General features: G+C 39.1%; 1 protein-coding gene across 2 annotated transcripts in view; it reads right to left on the bottom strand.

The window, feature by feature from the left end:
• Positions 1-23,712, bottom strand: part of LOC148006665 (signal-regulatory protein beta-2-like) — a 63,547-nt gene that overhangs the window by 11,979 nt on the left and 27,856 nt on the right. For both annotated transcript variants that reach the window (XR_015674313.1, XM_087640145.1), the window contains exons 2-3: positions 5,416-5,772; positions 3,697-4,053 (exon numbers count right to left, since the gene is read on the bottom strand). Coding sequence is in view for 1 of the 2 variants with exons in the window: in XM_087640145.1 (XP_087496271.1) it covers positions 3,697-4,053; positions 5,416-5,772 (714 nt within the window). In the remaining variant the exon portion in view is untranslated. The remainder of the gene's footprint in view (positions 1-3,696; positions 4,054-5,415; positions 5,773-23,712) is intronic.

Here is a 23,712-nt window from a genome sequence, read left to right as displayed (position 1 = left end):
AAAAATTATGACCCTGAATTGTTCCTGTCTAAAAGGGACAAAAATGGAGAAGAAACTGAGGGAAAGGAGATCTAGTGACAGACCACAATTATGTTTCATCTCAAGGAGGCTTCAAGGCCTGGCAATATTATTGATGCTGTGGTGTGCTGACAGACAGGAACCTAGCATGGGTGTCCTCTGAGAGGCCAAACAAGCAGCTGAACGGGTCAGATGCAGATACTTATACCCATCTAATGGACCAAAGCTTGAAACTCCTGTAGTTGAATTAGGAATGGCTGGAAGAATCTGAGGAGGAGGGCAACCCTATAGGAAGACCAGCAGTCTCAACTAACAGAACCCCTGAGGTCTCTTAGAACTGAGCTCCCAATCAGGCAGAATATACTAGCTGATATGAAGTCCCCAACACATATACAGCAGAGGACAACCTGGTCTGGCTTCACTGAAAGAAGAGATACTTAATCCTTGAGGGATTTGAGGCCCCATGGAATGGGGAGGTTTGGTGGGGTGGGGATGGATGGGTACATGCTATTGGAGACAGGTGAGGAGGAATGGGATGAGGAACAGTCAGAGTGTAGACAAGGAGGTGTATAATGACTGGACTGTAAAAACAGATAATAATAATAATAATAATAATAATAATAATAATAATAATAATAATAATGATGATGATGATGATGATGATGATAATGACAACAATGGAAACAGCCCTTAGCCTAGAAAGGAGAAAATGAAGGTAGTATTTCCTGGCTAATTATTTACACAAAAATTCTCCTTACCATTGCCCTTGTTACTATTCTTAGGATCACATGTTTATACATTTTTTTTGCCATTCCTATGCAGGAAAAGCCACTCAGAAACAATAATGTATGTTTCTGGAACTACTACCATGAAAATCCCACCTAAGGAGCAGAATCATCTAGACTCTGGCATCCTCCTTTTTCTTCGTGATCCACTCACTAAGTTCCCTAGTGGCTTTCACAATATAATCACTTCTTCCAGTGGGTCTAATTATATAGAGCAGATGACCATGAGATGAAAAAAACACAGGCCTGTTGTTGACCTTCTGTATCATTGATTTCTGAGTAAAGGGGAGAAATTTTTGGCACTAGAAATTGTTCTAATGCAGGTGCATGCAATATAGGAAAATTCACCCTGAGATTAGAATCGAGGAAGGCTGTATTGTTTCAACATTAGGGAAGATAATTCTACTCACTGAAAGATGTTTCTACCACATTACATAGGTTCTAGGGGGTTGTGTACATCAACCTTGATCTTCTGAAGCATGAGGGGTTGTCATGTCTCAACATGGTATCCTCACAGCTCTCAAGAAAATAATCCCAAATATCTACTGCTTCCTCAAATCATGTATATGATATTTCAGTGCCAAGACCCATATCAGAACTCGGAAAGGAAAATGGATCTTGGATTTCTCTGTTTCCAACGAAATTCCAAAATTAGCCAGATAAAGACCTGCCAACCATATCCTAAGTTCATGTCAATAAACCAGAAGCCAATAGAGAGAAAATGGAATGTCCAAGAGCACATGACCCAAGAGTAGCATAGTTACAATGATGAAACATTTCCTAACAGTCAGCAGTTTATCTAAGTATGATGGATGCCTTTACTCCTTCAATAGAGCAAGTCTATATTCTAGAAGTTTTATCTGGGAGAAAGTACCCTGTTTTGAACATCTTGTCCTGGATACATGCCAAAGAGTAGCAGTGCTGGGATGCATATCCTGGCATTTAGATTCAACCTTCTTTTGTAAAGACCACTGTAATCCTGATGCTCCTAATGATCTTGACTCTAGTATCCAAGAATATGTGAATTGTTTTACTTATTTTCTCAAGGAACACCTACCATCGACCATGGTTGTAATTATCACAAAAGAGAAAACTGAGCATTATAAAGAGGTAAGATTTCTCACCCCATGGCCTTCTTTCTCTGGGTAGTCATAAGTATCTCAAAATGGGTCCACATATCCTCATTCTACAGGAGGAAAACTAAGGGTCAGTTCAATGAGTTCTCCAAGGTTTCACAGCCATGATATACCTACCACCTCTGTTTTGGCATGCTGTTGTGTTGGGTGATATACAGAGGCCCAGGATTTCCTTCTGAAGAATCTGTGACCATCACCACATTACAGATGATGATACCAAGGCTGAAACAAAAACTGTCTTTTATTCTTTACTGTATCACAGGGGTCATTTCCTGTGATTTCACATTCATTTCCGAAAAGAAAGCTGCTGTTCTCCACTGAAATCAACTCACTTACATTGCTCTGTTTCTACTCTAAGAATCCAATGTGAGGAATTCTATGCTAGATCCCTGTTCCAGGTAGCACTAGACAGAAAGATGTCTTTGCTTCAGAGGACCCAGATTCCTGTACATCCCAATTTATGTCTTATTCACATTTCTAATACTGGAAACAATTGATAACTTTCTTCTGTTGTTACAGCTCAGAGAATAAGATATGTAGGAAGAAAAGCATCTGTAATATGTTATACTATGAGGCCAAGGTTGTAGTCAACATTTGCTTCTTTGTTACCTTTTCACATATCAGGTCCTTCTGTCAATTTCAGAGTCTTTTCTAAAGGGAAGAATTGGCCTCACTTTTATAGAATTTTATAGAGAAAATGACATAATAAAGGTATAGCATATAGCAATTGCTATTTGTTACCCCCAATCTGCTAGCATTAAGAGCATCCTTATAACAAATGACATGACAGATAAAAAGCTAGTATCACTGGAAAGCTATGGACTACATCTTACCTCAGTCACTTGCTGATTGGGCTTTCCTATACGTTACATTTTCAAAAATTCCAGTGTCCTGGTTGAAGGTTGAATATGTATGAATTCATGGTGAACCAATTCTCCTTGACTATCTTCAATGCAGGGTTGTGAGAAGATTTGCTACACCACACTCAAATGTGGAAATGGTAACATCCTTAAAAACTAATTCACTCTCAAATGCCACAGCCCTCGTATAGAGCAGACATGTTTCTTTATATCCATGGTGGGGAATATAAAGTAGGTCCACTCTGGTCCTATGTAGCTGTTAACTACTAATGACTAACTACTGTTTAAGCAGCCAAAAATCAAAACAATAGCAATAGAGATTTATTCAATTCCCTACTGCTATGCAACAAGTCTGTTGATTTTTAAACACAGAATAATCAAGAAGGTTTGAGGATGTTTTAGAAGTTATAAGCACCAATCCAGTATAGTTAGAGAGAAAGAAGGCTGGAGACATGTAGGACAGTCATGTATTTCATGGATTTTTTACAGCCACTAGTGTGAGTTAATCTGAGAAATATGTTTTGTGGGGCAGGAAAACAAATGTATGAATTTATGTCCATTTCCCAGAAGGGAAAACCTCTAACACATAGCAACATAACATGTCCTCTCTTCTCAGCTTTCTTGTCCCAGAGATGGAGTAACGTGAATCTATGTATATTGGGGTCCCTTCTACATGTGTTTTGTTTGTTTGTTTTTGTTTTTTTTTTTTGAGCTGGGACCGAACCCAGGGCTTTGCGCTTCCTAGGTAAGCGCTCTACCACTGAGATAAATCCCCAGCCCCTGTTTTGTTTTTTGTTTTGTTGTTGTTTTTTTTTTTTTTTTGCTGTTCATAGAGTATTGAACACTATTTCAACCTGTAGGAGAAATCAAGGATAAAAATGAAAATGTGGTACTTACCAAATACTAGCAACTCAGTGCCACCTCCAGACTGAATCTCAATGTCAGGCTCTACTATTCCTTTCTGGAACTTCACACAGTAGTAGGTACCTGCATCAGCAGGTGTGACATTACTGATGTGGATGGAAAAGTCCAGGTTGTTTCTCTTTGTAGCATCTGAAGCATTTGTTACTCTGGGGAAATGTTCTCCAATGAAATTATATATCATGTGTCTACTGTGTTCTACACCCCTGAACCACCTGATGGGCCCCAGAGGGATGACAGATGTCACTGTGCAATTCAGAGTGACTGATCCTCCAACATCAACAGAAACTGATTTGTCAGGCTGAATCACCTTCAGCTCTTTCATATCTGCTCCTGCAGAAAAACATCAATTAGTGCTCATCCTGGTTGAAAGCCACAGGCTCCTCAAGTGTATGAGAAACAACCTTACTCACGAGAACTCAGCATGAACATTAATATAGTTCTTCTAATATGGGTGTTTTAATATAAGAATACAGTACAGAAAAGGAAATTAAATAACAGAGAAACTTGGAACTTTGTAAGATTTTGATTGAAGTCCTAGTTTTGTTTGGAATTATTATGCTTCATCAAAATCTGATTCTGATTCATTTTCTGTGAAAGTAGCCTAGGGAAATTCTGTTATAATACTGTTGGGTGTGATTATGCCACTCTTTTATACCAATGAGAAATGAACATAAGTGCTTAAGTATAATGAGGAATGCATTTGATTACAAGATTCCTATGATGATATTTATGTTATCTGGTAGAGTGACCATGTCATAGATAGATCCTAATAAAAATGCATCCCAATTGAGTATTAAAACCTCCAGCCAGAACAGGTAAGAGCCTCATCTGCTCTATTAACCCTTGTACATTCCCACTTCCTTGATTTAGAGCCCAAAGGCACAAGCTCATTTCATCCAACACAAAACTACAATTCCTAACCCACTTCCTTGTCCCACCCCTCAACCCCAGATTCACTATTCAGGCAAACTTTCACTGTTCAAGTGCTGGCCATACCATTCACAAATGGAAAGAGCCCTACCTAGAGTGTGCCTGTCTCACTTTCTTGGTTTGGAAACCATTATCCAAGACCCTGACACCTTCCCCTACACACTGCCCCTGCCTAATTCCATGTACCTTTCCCTATTTGGGCAGAGATCTACTACTTATATGCAGGGCATACAATCCCAAACAGATAAGATGACCCTCTACAATCTAAATCCTTTTTCTCCCTCCTTTCAGAGTTAAATGACCAAAACTTCTAACATGTTTTTGGATGGTTTGCCTTGAGGAGCTTTGCCCTATCCATTTATTGAAATGCAGATATCGGTTGTCTATATGTATGTATATAAGTATACATATGCATATAAGCATGTGTAAATGCATGTGGAGCTGAATGTGGCACATAGTGGGGTCCAGTCAGAGTATGGATATATATATATATATATATATATATATATATATATATATATATATATATATATATTTGTCTGTGTGTGTGTCTGTGTCTGTGTGTGTGTGTGTGTGTCTGTGTGTCTGTGTCTGTGTGTCTGTATCCACATTTGCAGGTATAAAACATTTTAGTTCATTTTTTTCTTTCTTTCTGGCTAACAAAGTGTTAACAAGCTTCACCAGAGAGGTTTCTGCCTGCCTGAACACAGTTGCAACCTGCAGGAAAATATCAAGAATGAAAGGGAAAAATGTAGTACTTACCAAATACAAACAACTTAGTGCCGCCTCCAGACATGAGCTCAATGTCAGGCTCTACTGTTCCTTTCTGGAACTTCACACAGAAGTAGGTAGCTGCATCTTCAAGCGTAATATTACTGATGCAGATAGAAAAGTCCATGTTTTTTCTCTTTACAGTATCTGTAACATTTTTTATTCTGGGGAAATGTTCTCCGGTGAAACTATACACCAGTTTTCTACTGTGTCCTACACCCCTGAACCACTTTATTGGCCCCACAGGGGTGAAAGATGTCACTGTGCAATTCAGAATGACTGACCCTCCTTCATAAACAGAAACTGATTTCTGAGGCTGGATCACCTTCAGCATTTTCACATCTGCTCCTGCAAAAAAAAAATCAGTTAGTGCTGATCCTGATGAAAAACCAGGCTCCTCAAGTGTATGAGGAAATAAAAAATAAAAACCCTTATGCACTAGAACTCAGCAGGATATTAGCATAGTTCTTCTAACATGAGCTTTTTAATACAAGAATATAATAAAGAAGGGAAAATTGAATAACAAAGATAATTGGAACTTGACAGTGTAGGGAGCTGTGACATGCCATGCCTCAAAGATGGCGCTGGTTCTGCCTTCCACCCTCCCAAGGGTGAGTGCTCCTCGTAGTAAACAAGTCCTTATTTGGCTATGCCTGCCTGACCTCCTAGCTTCTGCATAGTGACAGCCTATCTGCATGACCCAGGTGGCTTGCTAGGATTGGCCAGCGCTAGCTATTTAAGTGTGGTGCGGGGGCTCCAAGGGGACAGAAAATTGTATCAAGATTCCTGAGTAAACTGCTTGAAGAAGATCTCCTCTGGTCGTGTCTTCTTTGTTGGTCGAGGTTGGGTGCGACAAGTGGTGGCCCGTACGGAGATACTGAGATCAGAACTTCTTGCAGTCAGGGCAGCACTGGAAAGTTCCCAAGGTAAGGTGGGACCATAAGGACCTCGGAAAATTAGCAGCTATAAAGTCTCAGGGTAGTGAGCAAGTAAAGTTCGTGGTAGCAGCGAACCGAAAGTAGCAAGATGCGCGGTGAATTTAACCATAGCAGCATAGAAAGTTTTTGTCATGGGGACCTCACAGTCTCGTCCAATTTTTCTGGCTCTTCAAGAGCTGTTTGAGCGAAAGAAACTAAAAATAAAAAGGAGCACCATGGAGAGATTTCTGAGCGAATGCGATGTCATTGCACCCTGGTTCGCAGTCTCTGGTAATCTTACTGGGCAAGTTGGGAAAAATTAGGGAAAGACATTGATTTTGCCTGAAATGGGATTCTAAGACCTGGGGTCCATCCAGTGTGGCACTTAGTGTGTAGTTGCCTTGAGGATCAAAAATGTTGTCAGGCCACTATAGAGAAGGGGCAATCTGCCCTAGAAATGCTTCAAGAGGAGAGGTCAGAAAAGCAGGGAAGAGCAAAGGAGACAGACTCAGAAAAGACAGATAGAGAGGAGGAAACAGATGAAACCGATTCAGAAGAAGAGTTACAAGAGTTGATAGATCAAATTCGGAAACAGTCTATAAGGAATAGACAGAAGAAGAAAAGGAAAAAGCCTAAAATGGCGGAGGAACCTCCTGGGCCATTCCCCTCAGCTCCTCCTCCTTGCAATGTTGTAGAGGGAGTAAGTAGAGTTTCGGGTAGTACATTCTGCCCAGAAGTGTGGAAGGCAGTCTGCACAGAGCTGCATTTGGCCTATCCTGTTTATGTGGATGCTAATCAACAAAGGTATCATGAGCCTTTAGACTTTAACATGACCAAGTCCCTGGCGGAATCAGTCAGGACAAATGGCATTACGGCCTCATTTACCATAGCTCAGGTTGAGGCCTTACACAGATTTTGCTTTACTCCTAATGATTGGACCAACATGGCTCAAGCGTGCCTCAGCCCAGGGCAGTATCTAGATTGGAGAGCTTGTTAGGGCAAGGACGTTTTGCTAATCAGCAGACAGGTTTCCTTGGGGAAGTTTATTCACAGATAAATGAAGTTAAATTATTAGAGGGTAAGGGTTTGTTTATTGCCCCCGAAAAGGTACAAAATGGCAATCTTGTTACTTATTTAGGAGCAAAAGTAAGTACTTACACCATTATCCCCCAGAAGGTTAAATTGAGGAAAGATAAGCTTAAGACTCTTAATGATTTTCAAAAGCTACTAGGAGATATTAATTGGGTCAGATGTTATTTAAAATTACCAAATTATGAATTAAAACCATTGTATAATACTTTAGTTGGGGATTCGGCCTTGAATTCTCCTAGACAATTGACTGATGAAGCAAGGGAAGCTTTAAAGAAGGTTGAAAAAGGATTACAAGGCACAATTTTACATCGATGGAAGGAGGGTGCAGACATTGTGCTATGCATTCTAGCCACCTAAATGCAGCCCACAGTATTGTTGTGTCAAGATGGCACTCTGCTTTGGGTTTATCCCAGAGCTTCTTCAGCTAGATCAGTAGAGTATTATCCTACAGCAGTTGCACGATTAGCCCTGAATGGGATCCAACAGTGCATACAAATTTTTGGTGTTTCCCCAACCTCGATCATAGTGCCCTATACAGGTCAGCAGATGAAGATCTTGTGTGGCACTGTGGATGATTGGGCCATATTACGCTGTGGATTCCATGGAGAGATAGATAATCATTATCCAAAACACCTTTTGCTATCCTTCCTTAAGGAACGTTCTGTGATCTTTCCTAAGGTTACCTCCAGTGTACCTATACAGGGGGCACCAAACAGTTTTACAGATGGATCCAAAAAATGGCTATGGAGCCTATGTGGTTGACCATCAAGAGCCAATTTTGTGTCAATATCAGCCTGGCTCTCCTCAAGTAATTGAACTCAAAATTGTGCTGGAAGTGTTTAAAAATTTTTCTTTTGCCTTTAATTTGCTCTCTGATTCATCATATGTTGTTAATGCAGTGAAGATATTAGAAGTGGCTGGCCCTATTAAAATTAGCAGCACGGTATGCCAGCTGCTGAGGGAACTTCAGGAATTGATCTGGAAAACAGGTCACAAGTATTTTGTCCAACATATTAGAGCTCATACAGGTTTGCCTTGTCCTCTAAGTAAGGGAAATGATCTTGTGGATAGATGTACCCGAATGGGGTTTATCTTCTTAAGATCATCATTGGATCAAGCCCGACAGTTTCATCAACAATTTCATGTGCCTACTAAAACCTTACAGCAGAAGTTTCATCTGTCTCGAGCAGATGCTCGACAGATAGTTTTAGGATGTCAACAGTGTGTCACTTTCCATCATCCCCCTAGTGTGGGGGTTAATCCCAGGGGCTTACTGCCTTTAAAGATTTGGCAAATGGATGTAACTCACATATCTGGATTTGGGACTCTAAAATACATTCATGTTTCTGTGAATATTTGTTCAGGTGTCATTCATGCTACCCCTATGAGTGGGGAAAAGGCACACAATGTTATTGGACACTGCCTAGAAGCCTGGGCTGCTTGGGGAAAGCCTCAACACTTAAAAACTGATAATGGCCCAGCATATACTGCCCAATCTTTCAAATCCTTTTGTAAACAGATGGATGTGCAGTTGAGCCATGGCCTGCCTTATAATCCCCAAGGACAAGGTATTGTTGAGCGAGCTCATCGTACATTAAAGGAACGCCTAATTAAACAAAAAGGGGGAATAGGCCATGTCAGAACTCCTAAAGAACAGATATCCTTAGCCCTTTTTACTCTTAATTTTTTAATTTTGGATGATGATGGCCTTTCTGCCGCTGACCGACATCAGTGTCGGGTGGGCACATTGAAAGGTTATGTGAAATGGAAAGATGTGATCACTGGCTTATGGCATGGGCCAGATCCCGTGTTGGCATGGGCGAGAGGGTCTGTTTGTGTGTTTCCTCAGGACCGGCAAGATCCGTTGTGGGTCCCTGAAAGATTGACCAGGAGGTGAACAAGAATGAAGATCCTGCTGTTGCTGACACTTCTTGGTGTGACCCAAGTGCTGGTCCAAATGGAGCCTCGGTGGGGGATACTATCGGTGTTCCCGAGACTCATGCTGATACGTCATGACCTTTAAGCCCACTCCTCTAATTTGTCTAAACAGTTATCAAGTTATCTTTTAGGTAATTGGACAGGAGAATTTGATTTCTTAATGGATCAGCTACGTGTAGCAATCGTGATAGTGAAGTCCACACGTGCAGTTGCTAGACTGGCTACAGGATTGTCATCTTGGATTGCTGCTGCTATGACTTATCTGAGGAAGTGGGCAAGTATGGGAGTCCTAGCTGGACTCTTGCTGCTGGTCTCCCTAGTGAGCTTGTGGTGTCTCTGTAGGATGAGGTTTGTTCAGAGGCAGCACACGGCTATGGTGATACAGGCATTTGCAGCCATTGAAGCAGGACAGTCCCCTCAAGCCTGGCTTACAGTCATTCAGAAGACCCAGTTGCACCTCACCCCTGAGTATGTGTGAGTGACCCTGCCCAGTGACGGGCAACTTCCCTTCTACCTAAGGCATGGAACCTTGTGGGCAATGAGGTGTCCTGAGACGGGTTAAATGAAGGGATGATCCTAAGACGGGGGTGGGGGGGTGGGGGGGTGGCCACTCTCAGCGGTGCCTTTGCCTGCTTGGTTAATTAAAAAAAATGGGGAACTGTAGGGAGCTGCAATGTGCCATGCCTCAAAGATGGCTCTGGTTTCTGCCTTCCAGCCTCCCAAGGGTGAGCGCTCCTCGTAGTAAACAATTCCTTTTTTTTTTTTAAAGATTTATTCATTTATTATATATAAGTACACTGTAGCTGTCTTCAGATACACCAGAAGAGGGCATTGGATCTCCTTACAGATGGTTATGAGCCACCATGTGGTTGCTGGGAATTCAACTCAGGACCTCTGGAAGAGTAGTCGGGTGCTCTTAACCGCTGAGCCATCTCTCCAGCCCTAAACAATTCCTTATTTGGCTATGCCTGCCTGGCCTGCTAGCTTCTGCATAGTGACAGCCTATCTGCATGACCCAGGTGGCTTGCTAGGATTGGCCAGCGCTAGATATTTAAGTGTGGTGCGGGGGCTCCCTGGGGTCAGGAGATTGTATCAAGGTTCCTGAATAAACTGCTTGAACAAGATCTTCTCTGGTCTTCCTTGCTGTTCGAGGTTGGGAGCGACATGGCAGTATTCTAATATTCTGATTGAGCGCCTAATTTTGTATGGTATTATCATGCTTCATTCAGTATTTGTTTTTGTTTCATTTTCTTTGAAATTGGCCTAGGGAAATTCTGTTACAATAGTGTTGGGTGCAATTGTGTAACTGTTTTACACCGATGACACGTGGATATAAGTGCTTAAGTATAATGAGGTATACATTTGATTACAAAATTTTTATGATGGTGTTTGTTTTATCACGTACAGTGATCTTGCCATGAAATGTCTATGCATCCTAATTAAGAAATAAAACCATCAGCCAGAAAATGCAATGGCCTCATCTATTGTCTGAACCCCTCCATTCTCACTTCCTTAATATAGAGCCCAAAGAAACAATCTTTTCACACTGAACACAAATCTGTACCTTTCATCGCACTTTATTTTCCTCCGAATTCACTATTCAGGTGAACATTCACTATTCAAGTGTTGGCCATACCATTAAAAATTGGCAAGAGCCCTACCTACAGTCTGATCTTCCTACTTCATTGGTTTATAAGTCATTACCCAAGCCCCTGATACCTTCCACTACACACTGCCCCTACCTAATTCAGTGTACTTTCCCCTATTTGGGCACAGAATCATTGCTCATGTGCAGAGCACACAGTCCCAAAACAGGTAAGATCCCCATCTGCAATTGAAACCCTTGTATTCCCTCTTTTCAGAACTAAATGACTGAAAATTCTAACATGCTGTTGGATGGAATGCATTGAAGAGTTGTGCTCTGTCCATTCATCCATCCACTCAAATGTTTATATCTGTTTGTCTATATGTACATGTGAAGGTATATTTATGCATGTAAACATTTCTGAGTGCTTATAGAGATGATTGTGCCTGTATAAAGCATTATAATTCATTTTCCTTCCTCCAATATGGCTCACAATGTGTTAACAAGTCTCGACACAGAGGCTTCTGGCTACCTGGACAGAATAGAGAATAATAGCAGTAACATTTTCACTCAATTCCTTGCAGTTACAGACCAGGTATTAATCTCCCATGTTAGTAATTTTTAAATACTGAATAAGCAAGAAATATTTTTAGGAATTAGTGTAGAAATTATAAGCAACAATCCAGTATAGTTACAGAAATAGAAGGCCAGAGGCCATAAGTATTCAAAGCTACCTCTACATCTAACGATGTGTCTCACTTCAAATCATTTCAAAGTGAGCTGGCTCCTGGAACCAACACATATCTATACTTCCACACCACCACATAGTTCCACACTTCTGTTATTGATGTAGATATTCATTGTCCAGGTGAAGATCATGAAACCAGAAGAGGTAAGAAATATACTTGCTGTATTAAACCTCCTATATTCTCAGTTTGAAAGTCATGACACAAGCCACTGACACTTCCTGCTGTCCATTTGCCCTTTCTATACACCTTCCCCTAATAGAACAGACAATGAATGAGTGCAGGCCACAGTAGGAAGACAAGATATGATCCCACCTGCTATCTGAACACACCAACAAATTCTGTCTAGAGTAAAGAGACCTCAGTTTCTGATACATCATTTACTACCTGCTCCTTGTTGCCATACCCCACACATTCATAGATTGATAATGTAAACTTCCCTAACCTAAAGAGAGAGATATCCATAAATACACAAGAAGCGTACATAACTCCAAATATATTGTACCAGAAAAGAAATTCCTCCCATCATATAATAGTCAAAGCACCAAAATGCACAAAACAAAACAAAACAAAACAAAACAAAACAAAAATGAATGTTAAAAGCAGTAAGGGGGGTTGGGGATTTAGCTCAGTGGTAGAGCGCTTGCCTAGGAAGCGCAAGGCACTGGGTTCGGTCCCCAGCTCCGAAAAAAAGAACCAAAAAAAAAAAAAGCAGTAAGGGGAAAAGGTCAAGTAACATATAAAGGCAGATCTATCAGAATTATACCAGATTTCTCACCAGTGCCTATTAAAGACAAAAGATCTTTGGTAAACGTCATACAGACCCCAAGAGAAAAATATCCAGCCAGGTTATGATATCCAGCAAAACTCTCAATTAACATAGATGGAAAAACCAAGATATTGAAGAACAACATCAAATTTACACAATATCTTTCCACAAATCCAGCCCTACAAAGAATAAGACATGGAAAACTCTAAACAAGGAAGGAAACTACACCCGAGAAAAAGCAAGAAAGGACTCTCCTTGAAACAAAACCAAGAGAAGAGAGACACACAAACATAATTCCACCTCTAAAAAAGAAAATAACAGGAAATGACAACTACTATTCCTTAATATCTCTTAATACCAATGTATTCAATTCCCCAATATAGAAATATAGACTAACAGAATGGATACAAAAAGAGGACCCAGCATTTTGCTGTATACAAAAATCATACCTCAGTGACAAAGACAGACACTACCTCAGAGAAAAAGGCTGGAAAACAACTTTCCAAGCAAATGACCCAAAGAAACAAGCTGGAGTTGTAATTCTAATATCAAATAAAATTGATTTTCAGCCAAGAGTCATTAAAAAGGATAAGGAAGGACACTTCATATTCATTAAAGGAAAAATCCATCAAGGTGAACTCTCAATCCTGAATATCTATGCCCCAAATGCAAGGGCACCTACATTCATAAAAGAAACCCTACTAAAGTTCAAAGCATATGTTGTACTTCACAAGTAAGAGAGGGAGATTTCAACACTCCACTATCATCAATGGACAGATCATCAAAACAGAAACTAAACAGGGACACAATGAAATTATGAGAAGTTATGAACTAAATGGATTTAACCGACACACACACACACACACACACACACACACACACACACACACACACGAACATTTCATCCTAAAAATAATACCTTCTTATTAGCAGCACATGGCACCTTTTCCAAAATTGACCATATTATTGTTCACAAAACAGGCCTCAACAGATACAAGAAGATTGAAATAGTCCCATGCACTCTATACGATCATCACAGAGTAAGATTGGTCCTCAATATCAACAAAATCAACAGGAAGCCCACATACACAGAGAAGTTAAACAATGATCTACTCAATCATGACGTGGTCTAGGAAGAAATAAAGAATGAAATTAAAGATGTCTTAGGATTTTATGAAAATGAGGCATAACATACCTAAATTTATGGTAAACAATGAAAGCAGTGCTAAGAGGAATACTCATAGCTCTGAGTGCCTCCAAAAAGAAATTGGAGAGCTTGCAGCTTGATACTACCTGCTTGACAGCATACCTAAACCAAACCAAAAGAAACAATTACACCCAAGAAGAATAGACAGCAGAAAATAATCCAACTTGGCTGAAGTGATCCAAAATGAAACTGATGGAGTTACACAAAGAATCAGCGAAACCATGAGCTGGTTCTTTGAGAAAAACAATGAAATAGATAAACCCTTACCCAGAATTAACAGAAGGTAAGAGAGTGTATCCAAATTAAAAAAGAAGAGGAAATGAAAAGGGAGATATGACAACAGAATCTGAGGAAAAACTTTTTTTTTAAAAAGCCATTAGATCCGAATACATTCAACAAAACCGGAAAAATTAAATGCAATGCACAATTTTCTAGACAGATTGTAGATAGCAAATTTAAATCAGGATCAGAGAAAGTATCTAAACAGTCCCATAACTTCTATAACAATGGAAGCATTTATTAAAATCTCCCAACCAAAAAAAAAAGCTAAGGACCAGATGGGCTTAGTAGAGATTTCTATCAGGTCTTCCTAGAAGACCTAATACCAATACTGTATAAATTATTCCACAAAATAGAAACCCAGGGAATAGTACCACATTCCTTCTAGGAAGCCACAATTATGCTTATACCTAAACAACAAAAAGACCCAACAAAGAAAGAGAACTTCAGAAAAATTTCACTTAAGAATATCAACGCGAAAGTACTCACAAAATTCTCACAAACTGAATCCTAGAACTCATCAAGATGAACATCCAACATGATCAAGTAAGCTTCATCCCAGGGATGGAGGGAGGGTTTAACAAACGGAAAAATCTGCTATGTAAAAAAAAAACTCATAGGAAAAAAAAAAACATGATCATCTCATTAGATGTGAAAAAGCATTTAACAAAATTCAACACTCCTTCATGTTAAAAGTCTTGGAATGATCAGGAAAAAGCAATGCACAGCAACCCAGTAGCCAACATCAGACAAAACAGAGAGGAACTTGAATCAATCCCACTAAAATCAGAGAGTAGACAAGGCTGCCCAATCTCTCCCTACTCATTCAATATATTACTTGAAGTCCTAGACAGAGCAACCAGACAATGAAAGGGGGCCAAAGGGATCCAAATTGGAAAGGGAAAAGTTGGAATATCACTATTTGCAGATGATATGATAATATAATTAGGTGACTCCATGTATTTCACAGGAGAATTCCTAAACCTGATAAACAACTTCAGCAAAGTGGCTGGATCTAAAATTAACTCAAACAAATCAGTAGCTTTACTCTACTTAAAGTATAAACGGGATAGACAGAAATTATGGAAATGACCCCCTCCACAATAGTCACAAATAACATAAAATACCTCAGTATGACTTGAGCCAAGCAAGTGAAAGATCTGTATAACAACAACTTCATGTCTCTGAAGAAAGATATTGAAGAAGATCTCAGAAGACATAAAAATCTCCCATCCTCATGCATTGGCAGGATTAATATAGCAAAAATGGCCATTTGCCAATAGCCATCTACAGAATCAGTGCAATTTCCATCAAAATTCCAAGGCAATTTTTTCATAGAGTTAGAAAGACCAATTGTAAATTCATTTGGAATAACAGAAAAAAATAAACAAAATATTGAAAACTATCTTCAACAGTAAAAGAACTTCTTGGGGAATCACTATCCCTGACCTGAAGCTATATTACAAAGCAATAGTGATAAAAACTGTATGGTATTGGTATACAGACTCACAGGTAGATATATGAGATAAAATTTAAGACTCAGAAATGAACCCACACACCTATGCAAACTTGAATTTTGACAAAGGAGGTAAAATCACCCATTGGAAAAAGTGTATCATTTTCAGAAAATGGTGCTGGTTCAACTGGAGTTCAGCAATAGAATGCACATCAATCTATTCACATCACCCGAAACAAAGCTCAAGTTCAAGTGGATCAAAAACCTCCGCATAAAACCAGCTACACTCAAAGTAATAGAATGAGAAGTAGGAAAGACCTTCGAACACATGGGCATTGAGAGAAATTTCCTTAAATGAATTCCAATGCCTTCTGCTCTATGATCAAGAATTGACTAGTGGACCTCATAAAATTTGCAAAGCTTCTTTAAGGCAAGACGTATGGTCACTAGGACAAAGGGGCAACCCAGAAAGTAGTAAAAGAACTTTACCAATCCTATATCCCAGAGAGGGTTAATATCTAATATAAACAAGAACCCAAGAAGCTAAACTCCAGAGAGAAAAATAATCCTATTAAAAAGTGGAATACACAGCTAAACAAAGAATTCTCAGCTGAGGAATATTTAATGGCTGAAAAATATCTAAAGAAATGTCCAATAACTGTAGTAAGCCGGGAAATGCAAATCAAAACAACCCTGAGATTCCACTTCACAGGAGTCAGAATTGCTAAGATCAAAAACTCATGTGACAACAGTTGTTAGCAAGGATTTGGAGAAAGCAGAACATTCCTCCATTGTTTGTGGAATTGCAAGCTGGTAAAATGACTCTGGAAGTAAGTCTGGAAGTTTCTCAGAAAATCGGATGTAGTATTACTGGAGGACCGAGGAGTACTACTACTACTGGGTATATACCCAAATGATGTTCCAACATATAACAAGGACATATGCTCCACTATGTTCACAACATCCTTAATTATAATAGCCAGTAGCTGGAAAGAACCCAGATGCCCTTCAAAGATGCCTTTCAATACAGATGCTGTATCAATAGATACAGAAAATGTGGTACATCTTCACAAAGGAATACTACTCAGCCGTCAAAAACAATGACTTCAAGAAATTCATAGGAAAATGGATGGAACTATGAAATAACATTCCTAGTGATGTAACCCAAACACAAAAACCACACATGGTATGCACTCACTGGTAAGTGGGTATTAGTCCAAAAGGTGAAATTACCCAAGAAAATACAATCAAAAAACCACATGAAACTCAAGAAGAACAACAAAAGGACAGATGCTTTAATCATTCTTAAAAGGGGGAACAAAATATTTATAGGAGGAGATATGGAGACAAAGTTTGGAGCAGAGACAAAGGAATTCAGGGCCTGCCTCACCTGGGGATCCAGCCCATGTACATACAGCCGTCAAACCCAGACAATATTGCTGATGCCAAGAAGTGCATGCTGACAGGAGCCTGATATAACTGTCTCCTGAGAGTCTCTGCTACAGCATGACAAATACAGAGGCAAACGCTAGCAGCAAACCACTGAACTGAGCATGGGGTCCCCAGTTAGGGTAAGAATTGAAGGAGCTGAAGGGGCTTGCAATCCCATAATAAAAATAATACCAACAAATCAGAGCTTCCTGGAACTGAACCACTACCCAAAGAATACAAATGAATATACCCATGACTCCAGTTGCATATGTAGCAGATGATGGCCTTTTTGGGCACCAGTGGGAGGACAATCCCTTGGCCCTGCCAAGGCAGAACCCCCGAGTTTAGGGGAATGTCAGGGTGAGGGGGCTGAAAGGGGTGGGTAGTTGTGGAGTGCAAAACCATCATAGAAGGAGGAGGAGGTTAGATGGCATAGCAGTTTTTGGTTAGGAACCCAGGAAAGGGAATAACATTTGAAATATAAATAAATAAATAAATAAATAAATAAATAAATAAATAAATAAATAAATAAATAATATCCAATAAAATTTTTCAAAATGATCATAGGCCCTGAGCAATCTGCTTCCCTGGTGGACCTCAATTCTCCTTCTACCTCTCCCCCTACCTTCATAAGAAATGCAGGTCCTGAACTGTAAAGGTAACTTCCCTTTCCCCTTCAGCTTCCCTGTTCACCAAGCCCTCTGGTCCAAGACAAGCTATGCTAAGAAGCTGATATCTCAGGGGAACATTACTCTACTGCTACCTCTCCCCCGACCTTCTCCAGAGCTGTGGGTCATGAACCATACAGTTAAGCTTCCCTTTCCCCACCAATCTTGCCTACTTTCTGAACCACTTGGGCTACCCCAAATTGCCCTGAGCAGCCTGCTGTCCCAGGGGACCTCTATTCTTCTGTCTTCCCCCTACCTTCTTCAGATCTGAGACTTTTGAACATATAGATTAGTTTCACTCCCCCCCCCCCACCCATCTTCCCTTATCTCTGAGCCCTCTGCACCAAGCCTAATCTTCTTGAGCAGCCTGCCAGGTGAGGAGGACAATTCATTCCCACCAGTTGTACTCTTTCATCAGACCTCTGAGGAATACATGTAAGATTCCTTTAAAACATTCATCTCTCCTGATATTTTGGCCCTCCAAGCCAAGCTCCAGTGAGAAGTCTACTGGGCCAGGAGGACCTCTATACTTCTGTGACTTCTCTGGCCATATTCATCACTCCTGCAGTTCCTGTACAATATAAACCTGCAGGTCCAGAATCATACAGCTAAAGTATATCCATTAGAGGCCTTTCCCATCAGGACCATTGATGTTCATGCCCTTCCTAACACCTTCTACAATAAGAACAACCAGGATTCAAACCATCCAGATGAGCACAGAACTTTTAAATAACACAGTCAACAAAAGCCAGGGCAATATGGCACTTCCAAAGCACAGATCCACAGCAAGTTCTGGATATCATAACACAAATATAACCCAAGAAAATGACCTTAAATCTAATATTATAAAGATGATCAAAGCCTTAAAAGAGGAGATGGATAGACACAGGACAGAAATACAGAAAATATAATCAAATAGAGCTCTTTAAAGAAGGAACAAATAAATTCCTTTAAAACATACACAAAATGCAATTAAACAGGTGAAGAAAATTTTATAAAATGCTGTGCAAGACCTGAAAGTATAAATAGAAGGAACAAAGACAATACAAACTGAGGTAAACTGGGAAAATAAAACTGAGGTAAGGGAACAGGAGCAACAGGTGTAAGCATAATCAATAGAATAAAAATGATGGAAGAATCTCAGAGGTAAAATGTACAAGATATTAAAGCATCAGTCATAGAAAATGTTAAATGAAAATTTTCCTGAGAGAAAACATCCAGCAAATTTGGAATACAATAAAAAAACTAATTTAAGAATAATAGGATTAGAAGAAGATGAAGAGTCCCAGACCTAATGCCCAAAAATATTCTCAAAAAAATCATACAAGAAAAAATTTCCCTAACCTAAGGAACATATAAGAAGCTTATAGAACACAAATTAGACTGAATCCCCCTGGCACATAATAATCAAAACACATAATCTATAGAAAAAAGAAAGAATATTAAAAGCGGCAAGAGAAAAGGATTGGGTAATATACAAAGGCAGGCCTATCAGAATTATGAATTACACCTGAATTCTCAACAGAAACCCTGAAAGCTAAAAGGGCCTGGACAGATATTTTACAACTGCTAAAAACTACATATACAAATCTAGACTACAATATCCAGCAAAATTCTCAATCATCATAGATGGAGCAAACAAGATAAATCATGGCAAATCAAAATTCAAAAATATCTGTGCACAAATCCAGTATCCAAATAAACAAAATCAGAAATAAAACTGTATATATACCATCAGACAGTAGAGAAATTCTAAGAATTGTTCAGTTTCACTTCAAAAGCCTATATTCCACAAAATTGGAAAACCTTAATGAAAGGATTTTTTTTTTCTAGACAGATACTACTCAAAAAATATAAATCAAGATGAGGCAAAGTATTTAAAAAATAATATAGCCCCTAAAGAGATATAAGAATTCATCAAATGTCTCCCACCCTCTCCCCAAACAGTCCAGGGTCATGTGATTTTACTGCAGAATTTAACCAGAATTTGAAAGAAGTCTTAATAGCAATACTCTTCAAACTGTTCCACAAAATAGAAACAGAAGGAAAACTGCAAAGCTCATTTCTTGAGGCCAGAGTTTCCCTTATACCTAAACCACACAAAAACTCAACAAAGAGAACGTCAGGCTGATTTCTCTTATGAATATTGATGAAAAATATTCAAGAAAGTAATTGCAAACCAAAACCATGAACATATCAAAGACATCGTCCATCAAGGTCATGTAAGCTTCATCCCTGAGAAGGGATACAGGGATGGATCAAGATATGAAAATCCATTATCTTACCCCACCAAACTAAAAAAAAAAAAACTGAAAGAAAAAAGTCAAATGATTGTTTCATTAGGTGGTGAAAAGCCTTTGATAAAATCAAACACCCCTTCATGTTAAAGGTATTAGAGAGAGCAGGCATTCAGGACACATACCTAAACATAATCAAATGAATATGCAGCAAGTCAATAGTCAAATCAAATTAAATGTAAAGAAAATTAAAGTAATTCCACTAAATCAAGGGACAGCACAAGGGTGCCACTCTCTCCCTATCTGTTCACTCTAGGACTTGCACTTCTAGCTAAAGCAATATAAAAACTAAAGAAGAACAGGGAGGTATAAATTGAAAAGGAAGAAGTTATAGTATCACTATTTGCAGATGATATGATAGTATACCTAAGCAACCCCGAATTTACTACTAGGAAATCCTGCAGCTGATAAACTGGCAGGATACAAAATTAACTCAAAGAAATCACTGTCCTTCATTTGCACAACTGATAAATGGGCTAAGAATTAAATTACAAAAACAACACCCTTTACAATAATCATGAATAATATAAAATATCCTTAAGTAATTCTATGGAGCAAGTGAAAAATCTGCAAGTCCTGTACTTTAAGTCTCTGAACAAAGTAAGTGAAGAAGATATTAGAAGATGGAAGGATCCCACATACCCATGAATAGGTAGGAGTAATGTATTGAGAATGTCCATTTTAATAAAAACAATATACAGACTCATTGCAGACTTCATCAAAATTCCAATACAGTTTTGAAAAAAAAACATGAAAGAGCAACTTACCTTCATATATTAAAACAAAAGAAAACAAACAACTGAGCAGACCAAAACTATGATGACAAAAGCATTCCTAAAAAAAGAAAAAAAAGAAAAAAGAAAAAAGAAAAAAGAACTTTTGTAGAAATCAGCATGCCTGAACTCAAGCTTTACTACATAGAATTAGTGATTAAAAAATCTGCATAGTACTGATAAAGAAAGAAATATTTTGGTGACAGCAAATGCTGGCAAGGATGTGGAGAAAGAGGAACACTCCTCCATTGTTGGTGGGATTGCAGACTGGTACAACCATTCTGGAAATCAGTCTGGAGGTTCCTCAGAAAATTGGACATTGAACTACCTGAGGATCCAGCTATACCTCTCTTGGGCATATACCCAAAAGATGCCCCAACATATAAAAAACCACGTGCTTCCCTATGTTCATAGCAGCCTTATTTATAATAGCCAGAAGCTGGAAAGAACCCAGATGCCCTTCAACAGAAGAATGGATACAGAAAATGTGGTACATCTACACAATGGAATATTACTCAGCTATCAAAAACAATGACTTTATGAAATTCATAGGCAAATGGTTGGAACTGGAAAATATCATCCTAAGTGAGGTATCCCAATCACAGCAAAACACACATGGTATGCACACATTGATAAGTGGCTATTAGCCCAAATGCTTGAATTACCCTAGATGCCTAGAACAAATGAAACTCAAGACGGATGATCAAAATGTGAATGCTTCACTCCTTCTTTAAAAGGGGAACAAGAATACCCTTGGCAGGGAATAGAGAGGCAAAGATTAAAACAGACACAGAAGCAACACCCATTCAGAGCCTACCCCACATGTGGCCCATACATATACAGCCATCCAATTAGACAAGATGGATGAAGCAAAGAAGTGTAGGCCGACAGGAGCTGGATGTAGATCTCTCCTGAGAGACACAGCCAGAATACAGCAAATACAGAGGCGAATGCCAGCAGCAAACCATTGAACTGAGAACAGGACCCCCGTTCAAGGAATCAGAGAAAGAACTGGAAGAGCTTGAAGGGGCTCGAGACCCCATATGAACAACAATGCCAAGCAACCAGAGCTTCCAGGGACTAAGCCACTACCCAAAGACTATACATGGAGTGACCCTGGACTCTGACCTCATAGGTAGCAATGAATAGCCTAGTAAGATCACCAGTGGAAGGGGAAGCCCTTGGTCCTGCTAAGACTGAACTCCCAGTGATGATTGTTGGTGGGAGGGCAGCAATGGGGGGAGGATGGGGAAAGGAACACCCATATTGAAGGTAGGGGGGTTAGGGGAATGTTGGCCTGGAAACCGGGAAAGGGAATAACATTCGAAATGTAAATAAGAAATACTCAAGTTAATAAAAAAGAAAATAAACTTAACCTTGAAGAAAAAAAAAGTAAGCTGAGCAAGCCAGGGGAAGCAAGCCAGTAAGTATCATCCCTCCATAGAGAGCCTCTGCATCAGCTCCTGCTTCCTGACCTGCTTGAGTTCCAGTCCTAACTTCCTTTGGTGATGAACAGCAATGTGGAAGTGAAAGCTGAATAAACCCTTTCCTCCCCTGCCCCCCACCCCAAAAAAGAAAGAAAAAATATTTTGACCAATGCAATAGAATAAAGGCCCTGAAATAAACATACACACTTACGGATATTTCATTTTGACCATATGTGTGTTGGATCATTTCTGGGTCTTCAATTCTATTCCATTGACCTACCTCCCTGTCTCTGTACCAATATCATACAGTTTTTATCACTATTCCTGCATAATAAAGCTTGAGGTCAGGGATGGTGATTCCGCCAGAAGTTCTTTTATTGTTAAGGATAGTTTTTGATATCCTTGTTTTCTTGTTATTCCAAATAAATTTGTAAATTACTCTTTCTAACTCTATGAAGAATTGAGTTGTAATTTTGATGGGGATTGCATTGAATCTGTAAATTGCTTTTGGTAAGATGGCCATTTTTACTATATTAATCCTACCAATCCAAGTTCATGAACATGGGATATATTTCCATCTTCTGAGATCTTCAATTTCTTTCTTCACAGGCTTGAAGTACTTGTCATATAGATATTAACTTGCCTGGTTAGAGTCCCATTGAGGTATTTTATATTATTTCTGACTAATGTGAATTTACCTAATTTCTTCCTCAGCTTGTTTATCCCTTGAGTGGAGACATGCTACTGACTTATTTGAGTTAATTTTATATTCAGCCACTTGGTGGAAGTTGTCTATAAGGTTTAGAAGTTCTCTGGTAGAACTTTAGGGGCCATGAAATTGTACTATCATATCATCTACAAACAGTGATATTTCAACTTTTTCCTCTTCAATTTGCATTCCTTTGACCTCCTTTTGTTGTCTGATTTCTCTGGCTAGGAATTCAAGCATTATACTGAATAAGTAGGGAGAGAGTGGGTAGCCTTGTCTAGTCGCTGATTTTAGTGGGATTGCTTCAAGTTTCTTTCTATTTAGTTTGAGGTTGGCTACTAGTTTTCTGTACATTGTTTTTACTATGTTTAGGGATGGACCTGGAATTTATGATCTTTCCAAGACTTTGATCATGAAGAGGTGTTGAATTTTGTCAAATACTTTCTTGGACTCTATGGAAATGATCATGTTTTTTTTCTATGACTTTTTTTATATAGCGGATTGCATTAATGGATTTCCACAAACAGAACCATCCGTTCATCCCTGGGATGAAGACTATTTGATAATGAAGAATGAGCATTTTGATGTGTTCTTGGATTCAGTTTGTGAGAATTTTATTGAGTAATTTTGCATCAGTATGCATAAAAGAAATTGGTTTGAAGTTTTCTTTCTTTGTTAGATCTTTTTGTCATTTAGGTATAGGTATAATTGGGGCTTCAGAGAAGAAATTGGGTGTCATTCCTTCTGTTTCAATTTGTGGAATAGTTTGTACAGTATTGGTATCAGGTCTTCTAGAAAGGTCTGGTAGAATTCTCCACTACACCCATCTGGTCCTAGGCTTTTTTGCTTGGTAGACTTTTAATGACTGCTTCTGTTTCTTTAATAGTTATGGGACTGTTTTTCTGATCCTGATTAACTTTGGTACCTGGTATCTGTCTAATAAATTTCCATTTCATCCAGATTTTCTAGTTCTATTGAGTATAGGCTTTTTTAG

This window comes from Rattus norvegicus, chromosome 2 (genome assembly GCF_021556685.1).
Source record: "Rattus norvegicus strain SHRSP/BbbUtx chromosome 2, alternate assembly SHRSP_T2T, whole genome shotgun sequence".
Lineage (NCBI taxonomy): Eukaryota > Metazoa > Chordata > Mammalia > Rodentia > Muridae > Rattus > Rattus norvegicus.
The sequence above is the reverse complement of the archived record's forward strand: the minus strand, read 5'-3'. Positions and strand labels throughout refer to the sequence as shown.